At 46.3% G+C, this 16,693-nt stretch overlaps 1 protein-coding gene across 5 annotated transcripts in view; it reads left to right on the forward strand.

Annotated features, from left to right (window-relative positions):
• Nucleotides 1-16,693, forward strand: part of ORC3 (origin recognition complex subunit 3) — an 876,882-nt gene that overhangs the window by 78,165 nt on the left and 782,024 nt on the right. For all 5 annotated transcript variants that reach the window (XM_069606386.1, XM_069606387.1, XM_069606390.1 and 2 more), the window contains 2 exons: nt 6,167-6,271; nt 10,017-10,174. In XM_069606386.1, the coding sequence (XP_069462487.1) occupies nt 6,167-6,271; nt 10,017-10,174 (263 nt within the window). The remainder of the gene's footprint in view (nt 1-6,166; nt 6,272-10,016; nt 10,175-16,693) is intronic.

A 16,693-nucleotide genomic window follows, 5' to 3' on the forward strand; every position in this document is an offset into this window, starting at 1 on the left:
TAATCTGTACCCCTTTTCTGTCTGTACCTCCCTGAGCATTGTTTCGCTCTTTTAACATTTAGACTTGGCTGGTGGCAGTGGTATCTACCTTAACTTTTCTACCGCGATTATATTAGATAAACGTGGTAATACTTTTGGCTATTTTAACAGCCTTAAGCATAAACCCGCTTGACCAAATCGACTTTCTTTTGGCTCCGGTTGGGTTTATTCGCCATTTCTTTTTGTCAAAGTCCTTCTTGTGTTTTACTTTGTGCGACAAACTAGGTTTGCCTTCTTTGTTCACCATCTTTTGGCGGGCTTCTGCAGAGAAGCCCTCCTCTTGGCACCTGTGTGCCTAGGTAGACTGAATGTGGGGAAGGGGTGTAGTCACGCCCTGCACAGGGTATCCTAGGAAACCCAAGTTGCACTTTGCCTTGATTGGCGGAGGTGGTTGTCCCGGCTGGACAACCCCCCCTGCGGCGTGATTGACAGCCAGGCTGTGTGAATGTGGGTTTTGCGCATAAAAGGCAGGTCTCTTGGGCTATAGGTCAGTCGCCTCTGGAACTACAAGGAACCGCAGAGAAGTGGAGAGAACGACGGCTGCTGCAACTACCCCGTCCCGGTGAAGCCCCGCTGCAGTCCTGAGCTATCTACCATTCGACTAAGAGAAGATCCAGTCCGGAGTTTTCTTCCATTGAGCCTGGTGGGGATAACCAGCTCATCTTCTTCAGACAGAGGTCTCTGTCGTGGTCGAAATCGCTGCACACTGCTGTAGTGGTCCGGATAGCCGCCTACCGAGCCTCTCCTGTTTTTAAGGAGCGCACCTTTTATTCGTTGTCGCTGCTGCTGGCTTCATCCTTGTGTGTTGCAGACCCCCTTCAGACGTCCTCATTCACAACGAAGCTCCAGGAATCGTGGGTCTGCGGGAAACCAACAGGAACAGCTGCCAGGGCACCAGCTGCACCATTGGAATAAGGTACTGTGTTCTGCTCGAGGAAATTGGGTGAATCCCTTTTCTTCATCCTCAAGGCTCGTCCTCGTCTTCCCTCCTTCTTATAACTTTTGATTCCGAACATTGACCATATCAAAGTACTTTTGGGCTACGCTGAATCGTGAACTGTCTAACGGTGTGATCTTCGGCAACAGGTCTCCGGTGTCACTTAACCCTGGCTCCGGCCCTTTGACTTTTGAACTCCTGTTTCTGAGTGTTTCTCGATGCTGTCTGCCTAACCTAAATATTGCCTGTGATTTTTGCCTCCAACTCCCTCTGGGTATCTCAGGTGCTAAGTGTGTTTTGCCCCGGTAGCATTTCATGTCACAGATACGCTTTTATTTAGTAGACCGAACTGTAAAAAAGTTTTCGCAGCCGTATCCGCGCTATCGTGTTTTCTTCATAACACCGGTTCATTCAAACACAGGGTACTTACCTTGAGACATACTCTACAAAGTGAATTGGTTAGTTGTAGTATATTTAACGTGTGGTTTTGTTTAAAGGTTAATAGAAGTGTTGTGTTTATAACTGATGGTTTAAAAATAAATGTACTTCTATTTTTTACCTGAAACCTTGAGTCAGTGTTTGCTTGAGTCACAGTAATTGTGGTCCCTTTGTGTAATCTCTGCTACTGCTCATATGCTCTTGAGATAAGCCTGGCTGCTCTGCTACTGGTACCACTATAACTTAGTACGGGCTTGTACCGAAGGTAAAACTTGTATTACCACCTGTGGTCTTAATCGTGTGTAGTGGGCCTTAAGGGCACTGCACAGGATTCTGCCTAACAGAGGCAGCACGCTGGCGGGGACAAGCAGGGGAGGATGCTAGCATGGCTGTATAGCAATGAGACACCCAGGTCAACAATCGGAGCAATACAGAGGGAAAATTGACATATACTTGATACCCAAGATGGTGTGAACGAAGGATTTCTTGAGTTCTATCAACAATTGTATGGGGACGTAGAGGGGGAGAACGGAAAGAGATATTGGAAACACTAGAGTATGTTGGCTTGCCTAAATTGAGTACAGAAGAAATAGAGAGCCTAGATGCCCCAATCGTGTTGGAGGAGCTAGAAGCAGTGATTAAGCAATTACCTACTAGTAAGACCGCGGGAGCCGACGACTCCATCGAGTTTTATAAAATGCATGAGCACTATGAGCAGGGAAATGGGGCAGGCAAATTACTGGCCTGGAAACTTAAGGCTCGAGTCAACAAAAGGGCGGTAGGGGACCTACAAACCAATGGCCACACAGTCAATTCAGAAGGGGGGGAAACGCGATGCATTTGATCGCTTCTATAGGGAACTATACACCTCTGACTCCCAGCACAGGAGTCGATATGCGCCTTTCTGGGGAAATGTGCCCTACCAATAATGATTGGCAGATCAGAGACTGGGACATAACGAAGGAAGAAGTCTTAAAAGCCACCGGCTCCCTCAAAACGAGTAAAGCTCCAGGGTTGGATGGATTTGCCCCGGAATCCTACAAGGCCTACTCAAGTGAACTTTCTGACACGCTTCATGGGCTTTTAAACCTGATTTGGAGAGAGGGTAGAGGCAAGGGTATCGTTAATCTCTAAGGAGGACAAGGATCCCAGTCTTTGCTCCTCATACCACCCCATTGCTGTACTGAATATTGACAGAAAGCTCTAAGCCAAGGTTCTAGCGACAAGGCTGGATCAGATACTACCATATTTGGTGTCCGAAGACAGGCCGCCAACAACACTAGGCGGTTCATTGATCTCGTTGACATTGCACACAAGAAGCGAATCCCGGCAATTCTAATAGCCTTAGATACCGAAAAGTCATTTGATCGGGTTGAGTGGGGCTACTTACAGGTGTTGCTGCGCAGATTGGGCATGGGTGAGAACTTCATACGGAGGATATTTGCAATGTATGGAGTGCGATCAGGGAAACTGGCGGGCAATGGGCAACTGTCTCAGGGCTTTTGTTTATGTAGGGGAAAGCAGCAGGGTTGTCCACTCTCGTGTCTCCTCTTTGCACTCTCAGTAGAACCACTGTGCAAATAAGAGGCAGGAAGAAGATGCAGGGTATCAATTTTGGGGGGGCATAGCGAAAGATGGTGTTATGGGCTGACATCCTTTTGGCTGTGTCTGAACCAGAGACCTCCCTCCCGCCTACGCTTAACCTTTTAGAGGAGTACAGGGCAGTCTAGGGTTTCAAAATAAATCTTGCTAGATGTGAAGCCTGGGTCCCCTCCCTCGCCCGTTGCACACCTGCACTGCCTCCCTGGCTACACCCGCACTGGCAGACTATTTTCTGTACCCCTACAGTCCCCCACCAGCACATGACACCTGATGTCTGCACTTACCCTTGCACTTGCCACCAGCTGGCCTTACTTCTCTTATTGGTATTTACTCTATTTATCCCATGTACTGCACTGTCCCCGCTGCCATCCCACCCTGCACTTTTCCCCTCCCCCACCCCTGCACTTCGGCGATCTGAATGACACCTGGACTAGTAGGATCGTTGTCTGTCATCCCTCTGTCCCCCCTCCCCCCTTGCCGCGTCGTGCCTTAAAACACTTGTGTATAGGCCCGTTATAAATGCCATATCATATCTCCTTGGGGCGAGACAGAGGGCAGAGGTTGTTGGGCATCTACCCTTTCAGGTGGGTTGGGGACAGCCATTTGATACTTGGGTATTCGGCTTACTGCTAGGGTGAGGGCTCAAGTCCTGCGTGCAATTAAAGCTAACCTACTGAAATGGAGCCCACAGGAGTTAATATTACTGGGAAGAGTGGCAGCAATAAAAATGACAGTACTACCAAAACTGTTATACCTATTTCAAGTTCCCCATGGAAGTTCCCAAGAAAGTTCTAGATAACCTCCAGAAAGGGATTAGCAGCCCCAACGTTACATAGGCCTAGGGATGGAGGTGGATTGGCTCTTCTGCAGCTTCGAAAATACTACCAAGCTGCACAACTGCGGGTACTGCGAAATTGGGCAAAATATTCTGGAGACAGGTTGAGGAGCAGATAGCTGGCAGGCCCCTTAAATGCAAGATGTGGATCTCACGCCATGACCGCCTGTTAGGCCTATATGAACTGCCCTCTACAGCCACTGCGCTTAAATGTTGGGATGCAGTGGCGGGCAGAATGGGCTTAACGACTTTCCTGGGATTAGCAACGCCGATTCATCGCAGTGTTAACTTTACCACAGCAGACAGAAATACGACTTTCGAGGCATGGCAGGTGGGCGGGTATGAATACATTTTGCATATGTTGTAGACGTTAATATCGGACCATTTGCAGACTGCAAACACACATTTGGAACAAGTGAGGGGGGAGTGCTTTACTTACCTGCAATTTCAACCCTGTATCCTCCACAGGGCCTATAAGGGGGGTGCTACGAGACCACTAGCCTTTTTACTCCTGCCGGTTCGTCTGGCCTAATCTCACAGCTGTATAACTGTCAACACACAGGCGATGGCAAGTCTACCATCCTATACAGAAGCATGGCTTGGGGATTTAGGCAAGAAGCTTGTGTGGGAACAGTGGGCAGAGATATGGGAGGGGGCCTCGAAAGCTACAATTAGCCCATAGCAGAGTTATGAGGTGGTACTTTTGCCCTGAATGGTAGAGCCACACAAAATCTGGTGAATCGTGGCTAATGCTGGCAGGGCTGCAGGCGGCAGGCACATAACTTCCCATATGGTGGAGCTGTCCCAAGTTACAACCCTACTGGGGAGTGGTGGTGGACACTGGGAAGCAGATCACCGGTCTGCCGATTGAATGCTCCCCGGAAGTATGTCTGCTAGGGTGGTGGGCGCCACATCAGGGTCAGATAGCGGGCTCACGGTGGCATTTGCCAAGGCTTCTCAGGCTGATGCTGTTGGTGGCCAGACACAATAGCAGAGTGATGGAAATTTCGCACATTTCCTCTATGGATGACTGGCTAAAGAGCATGTGGCAACTTCTCATATGAGAAAGTAACATACAGGTTGCACAACACAATGGCACGCAGTTTTACGAAGTGGGAAGGTTTTTTGCAATATATTCAGGCCGCAAATAAGGATTGTACATTTCCCCCTTCCCCCAAGACCCAGAGAACCGGAGCTGCTAAACCTGTCTTAACAAGCAGCGTGAAACACCATACGGAATGCGATTGGACAGACGATAGAAAAAAGCAGGCAGAAAGTTCGAGTTGTGGGTGGGTGGTTTGGGGAGGGGGTAGGAAACTGGTGAGTGGTGGGAACAGTTGTATGTTCGAAGTTATGATCTTGAGCTGTAATGTAAGAGGAGTTGTGCCTCATTGCTAAGAGCATAATCTGACTCAATTTGCAGTGATTCTATGAATCCGTAACCTAAAAAAAAAGATTTGAACACAAAAAAAATGTATTGAAAGGATTTCAGTTTTACTTGGTTTCTGAGGGCAGGACACTGAATGGTTTATGGTATGGTTACCCTTTTTTAGACACTGCTGTTTTTATTTTTGCCACCCGGCCAAACACACACATTCCCTCACCTATCCCTATCTTCTAGACCGCATACAAACTTGTCCGTGCATGAATGCATCCACTAACTCAACCACAAAAGCACGCACTGGCCCATGCTACCTTGTACCAAATCAAAACCAGTGCGCTCACACATTTCACCCATCTGTAAAGAAGCGAAAACGTTTGCCTGTGTGACGTCCTGCATACATTCCTCCCAATATAAAGAAACATTGCCGCTATTGAGGAATATTTACAAAGGAAACTCATTCATTCACCCACCATGTTCCACTGGTCCGGCCACCATTAAAGGATTGGGGAATGTATTCCGTTTTTACAGCTAGTGCGCCTACATTTGGATAGCAAGCAAAAATGAATAGTAAAATATAATAGATGTGACACCAGAAGGTAGGGATGCCTATCCCACATAGTTCTAAGATTGTCATGATTTAGCAGTGAAAGTCTGGTTCCATAGAGAGGTAAGTCCACTTGTTCCTGTGTTTGTTACATCGCCTGTCCACCGACACGTTTTAGTTCTTATCTAACACTGCTTAATTGTTTGTTAATGTCCATTGTTGTGTGAATAAGAACTTATTTCCCGTGTATTATTTGTCTTACATTTAAACATCACAATCCTGTTGTCCTGTAACTAAACAAGGGGTGCACCTAGCCTAGGGTTCTGACAACTGTAAAGAAAGCCTATCTTTTCATATCAAATATTTACTCTGTTTTCACTGCACTAGGTGTAAATGTGACTGACCATGATGTGACCTTTAAGAGCCTCACTGATGTTCTTCAGGAGAGTGTGACACCATATGTAGCTTCCTTGCATTCCAAAGAATGTCCCGGTAAGTGCCCCTATAACTCGAGTAACAGGGAAAATAAACAATCATATACCGTTTTATACAAGATTGCTAGTTGAAACTTTAAGCATTAGTGGACGCATCTGTTCAAAAGCGTGTGAAACAATTCTATAGCCAAAAAGATAGCTCAGTAAGTTTAAACGATTGCCTTAGACACTGAGCGATGCAAACAAGGGTTGTCTCTGAAAAATAATGTACTTGTTCAATATCTCTTTTGATATTATTTAAGCAACACCAGTTTATTAATTCATCATTGTTATCTGTATAAAACAGCATACATTTACATTGACACCATTAAATATATACATGTTCGTCAAAATATAGTACCTCAAAGTTTCAAGATCCAATGTATATTCCGGTGTTACATTTTTTGCCTTCAACTTCTTTTTTTTAATTTAAAAGTTCCACAACAGGTATTACTTTACCCAAATGACACACACACACACATATACACACATATATATATATATATATATATATATATATATATATATATATATATATATATATATATTTTAAACATAGCAGAATATGGAATGATATGATATATTTTATTTGTATTGCGCTCGTACACAAGTCTTTCAGAGCGCGATACAAATACAGGAACACATTTTTTTCATCAAATTGGTTTTGTTAAATTAACATTCTAGACATCTAACCTACAACCCTATTGACCCAGTCCCTCATATTTTGAATTAATGCTGTTAAACCATCAGTCTGTCAATTTATACAGATACTTTTAGAAGGGCTATATAGTTTGATTATTAGTATTCAGCTCATCGCAACTCTGTCTATATACCATAACTGCTATTGTCCGTCTTGAGCATTTTGGTACACTCCTTTCCCCATGGATTTTTCCAAAGTATATTTTATAGAAGTTCAAAATACGCGGTGTTCATCAACATAGTTTGAAATAATTTCCAGTCAATACTATTCGTTCTTGAACATGCAGCCTATCTCTTACTTTGGCTTGTTGGGCGTGTCATTGCATGCCCCTGTGAATGAGTGAGACTAAAGTTCATCTCATTCAGATTGACCATTCCTTATTCTCTCCAATGGTTGCTTTCAGAAAAATGAAGAAAGTCCCTAAGCATATAACTTTTCATGTCTACTCGACATTTAGGCCTCCCCATCACGAATCCCTACTTAATATCATTCCAAGTCACTTGCCTGATTTAATCAGATATGTTATTGTATTGTTCTCCATTCTGCATTGTCAGTGCCAGCAAACTTCTGCTTCTGCAGGCTAATAGTCGGTGCTGGCGTTTCTGGCTAAGTCTCATGCTTCGCATATTGTACAGAATTAGAAACGTATGCCCTACATTTTATTTAAAAAGCTCATTTCGGTGATAGTGCAAAATCTAGGTACTGCTCCTTCTCGATAAGTGTTACAATGTATGTGTTTTAAAAGGACTGTGAGTTTGCTTTTTCTAATTGCACACTTTCTCTGCATCTCATGTTTTTATTTCAGAGCAGTTTAGCAGCTCAACTTACCATAGAACCACACGAATGTGCCATGCATGTTTTATGATATTTAATGACTTGATTGCTATTTTCACCATCAACGATTTCCATATTAGAAGATTTAGGATCAACTACATTTATTTACGTGACTTTGTTCCCGTTTCCTTGGTTTAAGTTTGCTAGGTGGGGCTGAATCCTGCGCCATTCTCCATTCTTCTGTACTTATGATGATTGCCTTGTGGTTGCGCGTCATAGCAGTGTTTTGGAACCACCTAGTGAGAACCAAAACTAATGTTGGAAGTGTAGAAAGGGGGGGGGGGTTTGTATTGGCAGCTGCATGCACACCCACCAGTCCTTTGGTCATATCCCTGCCTTCACCACACTCATGACACTTTGATATTGTTAAGCTGTGCGTCTCTGGAGCGCTGCGTACCTGGGGTTTCAGTTGCTGGTCTCACTGGTGACGCCAGACTGGTAGTTTCCAAACCGAATGTAGATATCGCAACGCTAGGAAGCGACCCCGACCCAACCCTAATGGAACAGGGATGGATTGGAATCACCTCCCAACGCCACTGGCTCACCTCCCTGTGGATTACAGTGACGTCGGGACAGTGCAAGCACTGACAGGGAGGTGACTAGGTTGAGCTGGTGCGGTCCGGTAGAAAGCCACAACTGGAGGACGAGAGGTCTTCAGAGATGTCCAGGCACGATCCACCAAGGCAGTTGATGATCCGGAGGGCTGGCACCCAGAGCCAAAGAGACAAGAATTTCAAGGCAAACAAGGAGGTCAGGAAGAGAAAATGGACCCAGGAACAGGGAGACCCAAAGAGAGGGAGAAGGCCAAGATGGGAATCCCCCCCCCAACCTCCTAAGAGTCACAGAGCCAAGGGAGCTAATCCCAAAGGAATTGGACCCAGGGAAGGGAGAGGAACTGGCGGGTAGCAGGAGTAAGGCAGCCCGTAGTCGGGACAAAGAAACAGGAACCAAGGAGCAGGGACCTGATGCGAGGCACCAAGCGACGGTAAGTGGGGACAAACCGCGTTAAGACGCGAACAGTAGAGGGCTGGACGCTATTTACAGCGTCCAGCACGAAAGCGAGGCGTGGACCGCTAGCGGGACAGCGCATGCGCGATGGCCGAGCGGGCACCGGAACGAGGCTTGGAACACAAACTTGCCTGCCCGTTCCTGGTTACCCGCGGGGCTCGCGCACGCAAGCGAGCGCCGACCCGCTGCCCACAGCCACGCTTCCCAAGCTGGTAACAGGGGTAGAACCGCCACGTCCGGGAACGGATGCGGCGAGAAGGCCAGGTAAGTGTCCTAACAGATATTGGTGTCCCGCATCACATTATCATATCTGGCCCATTCTGCTTGAAATGCTTTCTAGGCATGTATGCTTGTATGGCACCAGTTGGCCTGGTGAGTCAAAAGTAGCACTTTCTTTGCAGTTGTTGTCAAGCTAGCCATTCTCCTGTAGGCTACAAGCAGGAGCTAAATAGCTCCCGGGAATTGGGATCCCTGCAATCGTCAGGAAATCCAGCTCTGTCTGAGGCGTTACATTCAGTTTCCTTGCTCCACTTGAAACACTGATTCATTTGACATACTGTTTTCTGTTTGTACGATAAGTTAATGGGGATGAGATCGAAGGAATGCAGTTTTGTTTTAATAAAGAGCATTGTTCTTTCACTCCAGTGATTAGTCCCAACTTGTTGCCCCTTGCTCTGGATGCACGTACTTGCCTCCACCTCTATATTTATGCTCTGGAGTACAAGACTTACATCTCGCCTCCTTTCATCAAGGATACACCGGCACAGTTCTTCTATCTCTTTCCATAAGGTTTCTGATGAAGGCTTTGAACCATCTTGGTTTGCCCCCTCTATTGTTGTGGCCTTGGAGATGTGCCCTATAGAGCTTGATTAACAGGGTGATCTGGCTCCCTCTGCTAATTAAGCCTGTGTGCCCCAAAACCTACCTAGCAATCCCCCTTCCCTTGTGACATGGTCTCTAAACCATCAGCTAACTGGATAAAATAACCTCCAGGTCGCTGTCCGACCCGAGGGCCTACAAAGTGTTTGATGTTGGAAGGCGGGCAGCACTTTGCGTCACGTAGCACATGACAGAATTTGCACACAATTCTTTTCATCACAATGAATGGATTTCAAGTCTTTCTAGTGCCCTCCATTTTACTGGAAGCAAGCAAAAGTGAAGCATTAAAAACACGGTTGGATTGAATACAGGTGGCAAATGGTTATTTCTTTGTCTTTTTAAGGTATTGGCCAAATGGTGCAGAAACTTCTGATTCAGCTAATGGGGCAGAGTGCAGACTTGGAGTATGATGAAGAGGATGAAGATCGTGTTCAAGTCACCCATAGAAGGACATACTGCTCCATGGCTTCTCTCTCTGGCTGGTACCAGACTGTGACCAAGGTACATTGTGCAGAGCTCATCACATTGACGTGTTTGCATTTAGTGCATGATAAAGCATGCAGCAAAACCCATGTAGTGGCGAGAGTTGGGTCCTGCTGATAAGATACCCCCACCATTTACTCAGTTAGTTTTTTAAATGCTTACACCACTATTTATTGGAAGTGTTTCCACTGGCCAAAACAGACCACTGTGCCACCCACCACCTGTCAAGACTCTAGTTTCTTCTACAGTATGAAACCAGTGGTATTAGCGGATGAGCAAAAATCTCACATTTCACTTGTACATCCTAGGAAAAAGATTGTAGAATAACGATAACCACTCCTCCAACGTTGTCACCATTGCTCTGCATTGGGGGTGCCATCGTATTTTCCCTATACACACTGGTGTTCTTTCTTCTGTGACTCTGTTTGGACCTCATTCTGGCCATTGCCTATCAACCCAATTTCAGGGGCAAATGTTTGTGGTTATTTTCTGTTAATCTGCCACTGAAAATGAATGAAAGGCGAAAACAAGAGTTGAGAACGATTCCTAAAATCTGCCCCTATGGGGAGGATTTTAAGAGGCCACCCTATTTATGGTGAAGAGGTTAGCCAAAACCCAATCAATCTAGGTGGATGAACACAGTTAAGGCTTAGTCTCAGGAAAAGTTTGAGCGTGGTTTAGGGGTTACAATGAGTCCACACAGAACACCACCAATAATTCAAGTTAGTCAATAAGTGTATACAAATGCAATTAAGTAGGCCTTTAGGAACACACTGAGCATATAAACAATTATCACAGGTAAGTAATGTAAATAAAAAAAACATTTGCAACCTATATATACATTTGCCCTTCGAAATAGAATTGCAAATGAATTGGGTACCAGTGCAATAGAGGCGATTAATGGTGGAGGAAAAACCATTAGAATAGATTGAAAAAGCGCACACCCAGTTCCCTTTGTTTTATGAAGTCCAGGCCTAAAATGTATATGGCTGCCGACTCTGAACGGGTACATTCTCACAGAGCAGGTTATCATGCCATGTTCTTTCTTGCAGAGGGAAATCCTGACATCTTTTTGAATGTAAAAAGGAACTTGGGGTTGGTCATCCTAAGTTACCTAGGGTTATCCAGACATGGACCCCTTGCTCACTGTGCTCGGAGACACCGCTCCACCTCGTTAACTATTATTTTCTTTTTAAACTTTATTATTTTTTTTCCAAACAAATACAAACACCACCACCCCAAGGTGGGTGTGTCAACAAAAGCTCCCTGTGTGTTCCCCTCCTCCCCACCCCCCTATCCACCCTGCCCATCTGCCCGCACCAGTAGTATGTAAGGATATTGTCTCTTCGTCTAGTCCCAATGTTCAGATCTCGTTGTCTGTAGCCGGGTTGTCATGCATCCTTCTTTGAGTGGATTGTTGAGCTTGGGTTGGTGAAGCCGAATCGTCAGGAGCAGCAAGTAGGTAAGCGATGTAGGGTCCCCAGATATCCGGGAGACACGCATGTACAGTTAGTGTCTTGATTAACTCTGTCTCTACGTCTTGGTAATAGAGTATGTCTTTTAGCCAGTTGGCTAAGGTAGGAGCTGGGCCACGCCCCCAGGACATAGCGATTCTCCTACATGCAAGCATGAGCAGGACGCCTAACTTCCTTGTTGTAGGTTTCAGAAGTCTATCATCCCAAGTAGTGCTACTGTGGGGGTGGGTACCGGATCTTCTCCTATTATTGCAGTGGTTGTCTGAAGAACCTGATCCCAGAATTGGGCTATGTTGGGACACTCCCAGGCTAGGTGGAGAAAGTCTGCTGCCGGGGCACTGCATCTTTCGCAAGATGCCTCTGAGTCTGGTCGTTGTAAGCATTTCTTTGCTGGAGTGTAGTAGGTTTGATGGAGGTAATTAAAGTGGATTCGTTTAAACCGAGTATTCAGTGCTACATTTTGCGGCTGCCGCAGGATAAATGCCCAGTCATCATCTGGAAACTGGGCTTGCAGGGATTTTTCCCATCTTGCTTTAGCGCGTGTACATGTTGGGATGGTATCCTCCAAGAGGGATTTAGATGTCATGGAGACTAGTCTGCCTTCGCCTTGTGCTTGGACCACGTTGTTAAGTAGCTGCGACGTGGATCGTTGTTGTGGGAACGAAGTTAGGAACGCCGGAAGAGTGTAGCGAAGTCTAAATTATACAAATGTGTCCAGGGATGTGACACCTCCCTTTTTTCTAGCCTGCCGAGGGGTTAAGAAGATTGCTCCGGCAAACAGGTTTCCTTGTGTGTGTTTATGCAGTTTGTCTGCCCATTGGTGGAAAGCTTTTTCTGTGGTTAAAGGTAGTCCTAGTATAAATTTAAAAGGGAGCTGCGAGGTGAATCTGGCTTGAATGCTGTATTTCTGAGCTAATCTCTTCCAAATTGCATAAGTAGAAAGGACTACATTCAGCGTGTTGTGGGGCACCGGGAGTTGGCGTATGACTGCTCTCAGCAAGTTGGGTGATACAAGGGCTCGTTCTACGTGTGGTTTTATGAAATGTGTGGTGTACCAGTAGCTAAGAAATTGCACTTGGGTGGCCCAGTAGGACCGTTCCAGGTCAGGAAGTGCTAAGCCACCCTTGGACACTGGGAGGATGAGTGTTGTGTAAGCCACTCTTGCGGGTTTGCCCGACCATAGCAACTCTAGGACCAAGCTCCTGGCTTTTTTCTGGAAAGCGCGTGTTAACAGGACGGGGATATTAACAAACAGGTAAAGGAGTTTGGGGACAACCACCATTTTTACCAACGAGACCCTTCTCCCACAGCGTTAATGGGAGTGCCTTCCATCTATTCACTTTCTCTGTAATGATTCCATCACTTTTCCATAATTATCTTGGAATATGTCTTATAATTTTGGGACACAAGGATCCCTAAATACCGCACATGCGAGTTCTCCCATCTAAATCCATGGTCATCTGTGCACTCTCTGGTGTCGTGTGTTAAAGGGAAAATGACCGATTTAGTGTGAATAAATTTTAGGCCAGAGATGGTGCTAAACTTAATTACTTCATGCATAATGGGATTCAGGTTTTCAAATGGGTCTTGGATAAATAACACCACATCATCTGCGTAAAGGGAGATTACCAGTTTGTGGGGGCCAAAGGAGAGGCCTCTCTGGAGTTGTCGGACCCGTAGACCGGACACAGAGGTTCCATTATCAATGCGAATATTGGGGCTGAAAGAGGGCAAACTTGTCTAGTTCCTTGTTGCAAATGTATAGAGGCAAATTTCGTCTTACCCCAGGATAATGGAGGATTGTGGGCTGTTATATAGGAGGGAATATAGGAGGGAGATCAGTTTGATGAAGTAGCCACCTAGACCATCTATCTGAGGACTGTGAAGAGAAAAGGCCACGCGACTGAGTCGAAAGCCTTCTCTGCAGCGAGTAGGACTGCGATCGCTTGCTGGGCAGGGTCAAGTGCTTCCATTGAAACCGAACAGCCTCCTAATGCCAAACGTTGTGCTACGGCTGAGGACATATTCGCCTGCTCAGCAAGCACTAAGCCAGGCATCAGAAGGAGCAATCTGTTGGAAAGGTTTTTTTTTAGGATCTTGTTATCCAGATTGATTAACGAGATTGGTCTGTATGAAGCGCAGTCTTCAGGGGGTTTGCCTGCCTTATGTAAGAGAATCACATTGGGGCCTCTCGGAGGGGGGGGGGGTCTGCGGTAGGATGCCGGTCTGCAGCGCCTCTTAGTATACATGCATGAGGAGGGGGGCCAGCGTGTCTGCTAAGGCTTTATAAAATTCACATGTTAGGCCGTCCGGGCCTGGGTCCTTGGTATTAGGTAGATCCTTTATCACTTGAGAGATCTCTTCCATGGTGATGGGTTAGTTCAGGGGCTGTCGCAGTTCCTCCTCTACCCAGTAGAACTCTGTATCGTCTAAGTAGCTTTGTAAAAGTTTCAGGGTCCAAATTGTGTCTAGAACTGTATAGTATTTGATAGAAGGCGCGAAATTCCTCAATAATCTCTTCCTCTGTGTACACCAACGTGTCTTGTGCGGTACGTATTCTCTCCACTAGGGTGGGTTTTCTATCTGCAGCTATCAGACTGGCTAGTAGGGTGCCGGGTTTCTGCCCTTCTCCGTACTGGCGGATTTGGTGTCCACGTCCCAGAAATGTTAGCCCGCGTTCCGCTGTGGCTCTGAACTTCAGCAGTTCCTCCTTCAGTTCCGCCTGGAAGTGTGGGTCATCTGTCGTGGAGCATATAGTTTCTAGCCTCTTCAGACAACTCTCACTAGTGGCCAGTTCTCTTCTGATCAACTTTAGGATACCGTTCTCCTTCGCTATGCACACTCCTCTGATGAAGCATGTTAGTGTTTCCCAGAGAATGCCCGAAGAGTTAACAGACTCGATTGATGTTCAGGGAACGTTGTGATCTTGTCCCGCAGCTCCGCAGCAAACACTTGGTCTAGTAGCGATCCTGGTTTAAATCGCCAATGCAGAGTGCTATATCTGACATCGGGGAGGTTGCAGTCGAGCATGATTGCAAAGTGATCTGAGAATATTCTGGGCAGGATTGGACACGTTCCCCATTGGAATGGGCTACGGGAGGAGACCAAACGTGTCGATGCGAGAGCTAGTGTTGTGGACCGCTGAGTGGAAGGTATATTGGTATATTCTTGTGTGTCCCAATTCTCCAGATGTCTATCAGATCATAAGCCTTGCAGATTTTTTGGACTTGCAGGCTAGTTTTGGACTGTTGAGCGGTTATGCCATGTGACTTGTCTTTCTGGGGGTCCAATGGTGTGTTTAGGTCGCCTCCCCAGATCGTCGCAGGTTCTGCACTCTCAAGATGTGACAATACCCAGTTGAAGTTGTTTACCCCATCTACGTTGGGGGCGTAAGAATTCACGAAAACCACCTCTTTACCTGCGAGGATCCCTTTGACAAGGAGTGCTCTGCCCTCAGTGTCTTTCTCGGACTTGATGAAGCTGAAACTGGATTTTTTGTCAATGAAGATGGCTACCCCTCTGGCGTATGATGAATACGGTGAAAAGTACCTATGACAGCCGTAGGACTGGGCCCAGCGGTGTCCAGTGTCTGGGAGGAGGTGTGTTTCTTGGATCAAAGCCACATCGACGTTGTGTCTCTTGAGGTATTGTAGGATCTTATGTGTCTTGGATGGGAGATTGCCTCCTCTAATGTTCCATGTAGCTACCTTGAATTTGATACGTGGCTTTTTTTGTTTGTGGCTATTTTGATAGTCCGCTCCGTAGAAGTCGATGACCGCATTGAGACCGTCTGATCCTGACGATTGGACCATTTGTATTGCTGTGACGAGAGGATGGATCTTGTAGAATTTGCGGGGTGGAGTGGCGAGGGCGTGGGGTCTTGGTGGGCGCATTCCAAAAACAGTTCGTACTTCCTCCCTTTCGCAGGCAACCCCCTAATTGCCCGTCTTTTATTCCCCTTCCCTAAACCGAAGAACATTTAACTTAACAGTGCTGCGCTCGGGGCGCTAGTGTCCTTTCAAGATTGGAGGCTCCTATGCTAGGAAGGGGTTTTGGCTCTCTGGCGTTTGTGTCTGTTCTAGTTGCTCCCGACCAGGTCTTCCAGTTCTGACTTCACGTTGGGTTTCTCCTCGCTCTGTCTCTTTGTAGTAATCCTGGGATGTTATTGAGGGGTCTGCACCCGATGCTGTCCAGAAAGGAGTTGGTTTCTTCTGGTGAGGTGAAGAATTGGACCCTCCCATCGTGCTGGACACGCAGTTTTGCAGGGAAGAGCATCGAATATGTCATGTGGTTGTCCTGTAGACGACGTTTGACGCCAACAAAGGACCCTCGAGTGATCCAACAATATATTTATCTCCCGTAAATAAGTTCAGGAACCTTGTAACTGGTGTGTGTTGGTTCCAACGATGATCTGTCAAATAGGCTCAGGAGCAGTTCTTTTATCAAACTTTCAGGCTGGGAACTAGCCAAAGCCCACCAGTGATAAGGATCTGCAACATTCGAACAGCCCAGGGTTGTCCAATCCTGGTCATCGCATCCGTCTAGCAACAAACCTTTGGGCAACAGATGATATGGACTCGGATCAGACAGTCCCAGTCCCCTCCTCTGTCTCACACATACAAAGCCCACTTGTCTGCAAAAACAGCAGCTTTCACTGCTAAAGGGGTTACCATATAGGACATTTCCTGACCTGAGAAGGCAGGAAGAAGGGCAAAGGACAAGCTATTCGTGGTAAATGCAAAAATGTGCAAGAAAAATATCACAAAAATTATAAAATTCACACAGATGTCGGCAGCATTCTTAGGCACATTATCTAAGTAAGAAAAACAACATTAGGTAAAAATGTATGAGGATACAAAGTACCCTAATTGCACTTCTCTGGAAGGTGATGTGTGCAATTGTAAAAATACAAGAATTCCATTTGGAAGGAGTGTTTGGTCTTGTGCACGTCGGCTCCTCTGACTAACTACTCTCTGACGAACGCAGCACTGCGAGCGCTGCTCTTGCTGCCTGGCCGCTTCCTGGAGGAGGCGGGACCTACCAGCATCACGTGACGGATCAC

This window comes from Ambystoma mexicanum, chromosome 4p (genome assembly GCF_040938575.1).
Source record: "Ambystoma mexicanum isolate Mex_15411 chromosome 4p, UKY_AmexF1_1, whole genome shotgun sequence".
Lineage (NCBI taxonomy): Eukaryota > Metazoa > Chordata > Amphibia > Caudata > Ambystomatidae > Ambystoma > Ambystoma mexicanum.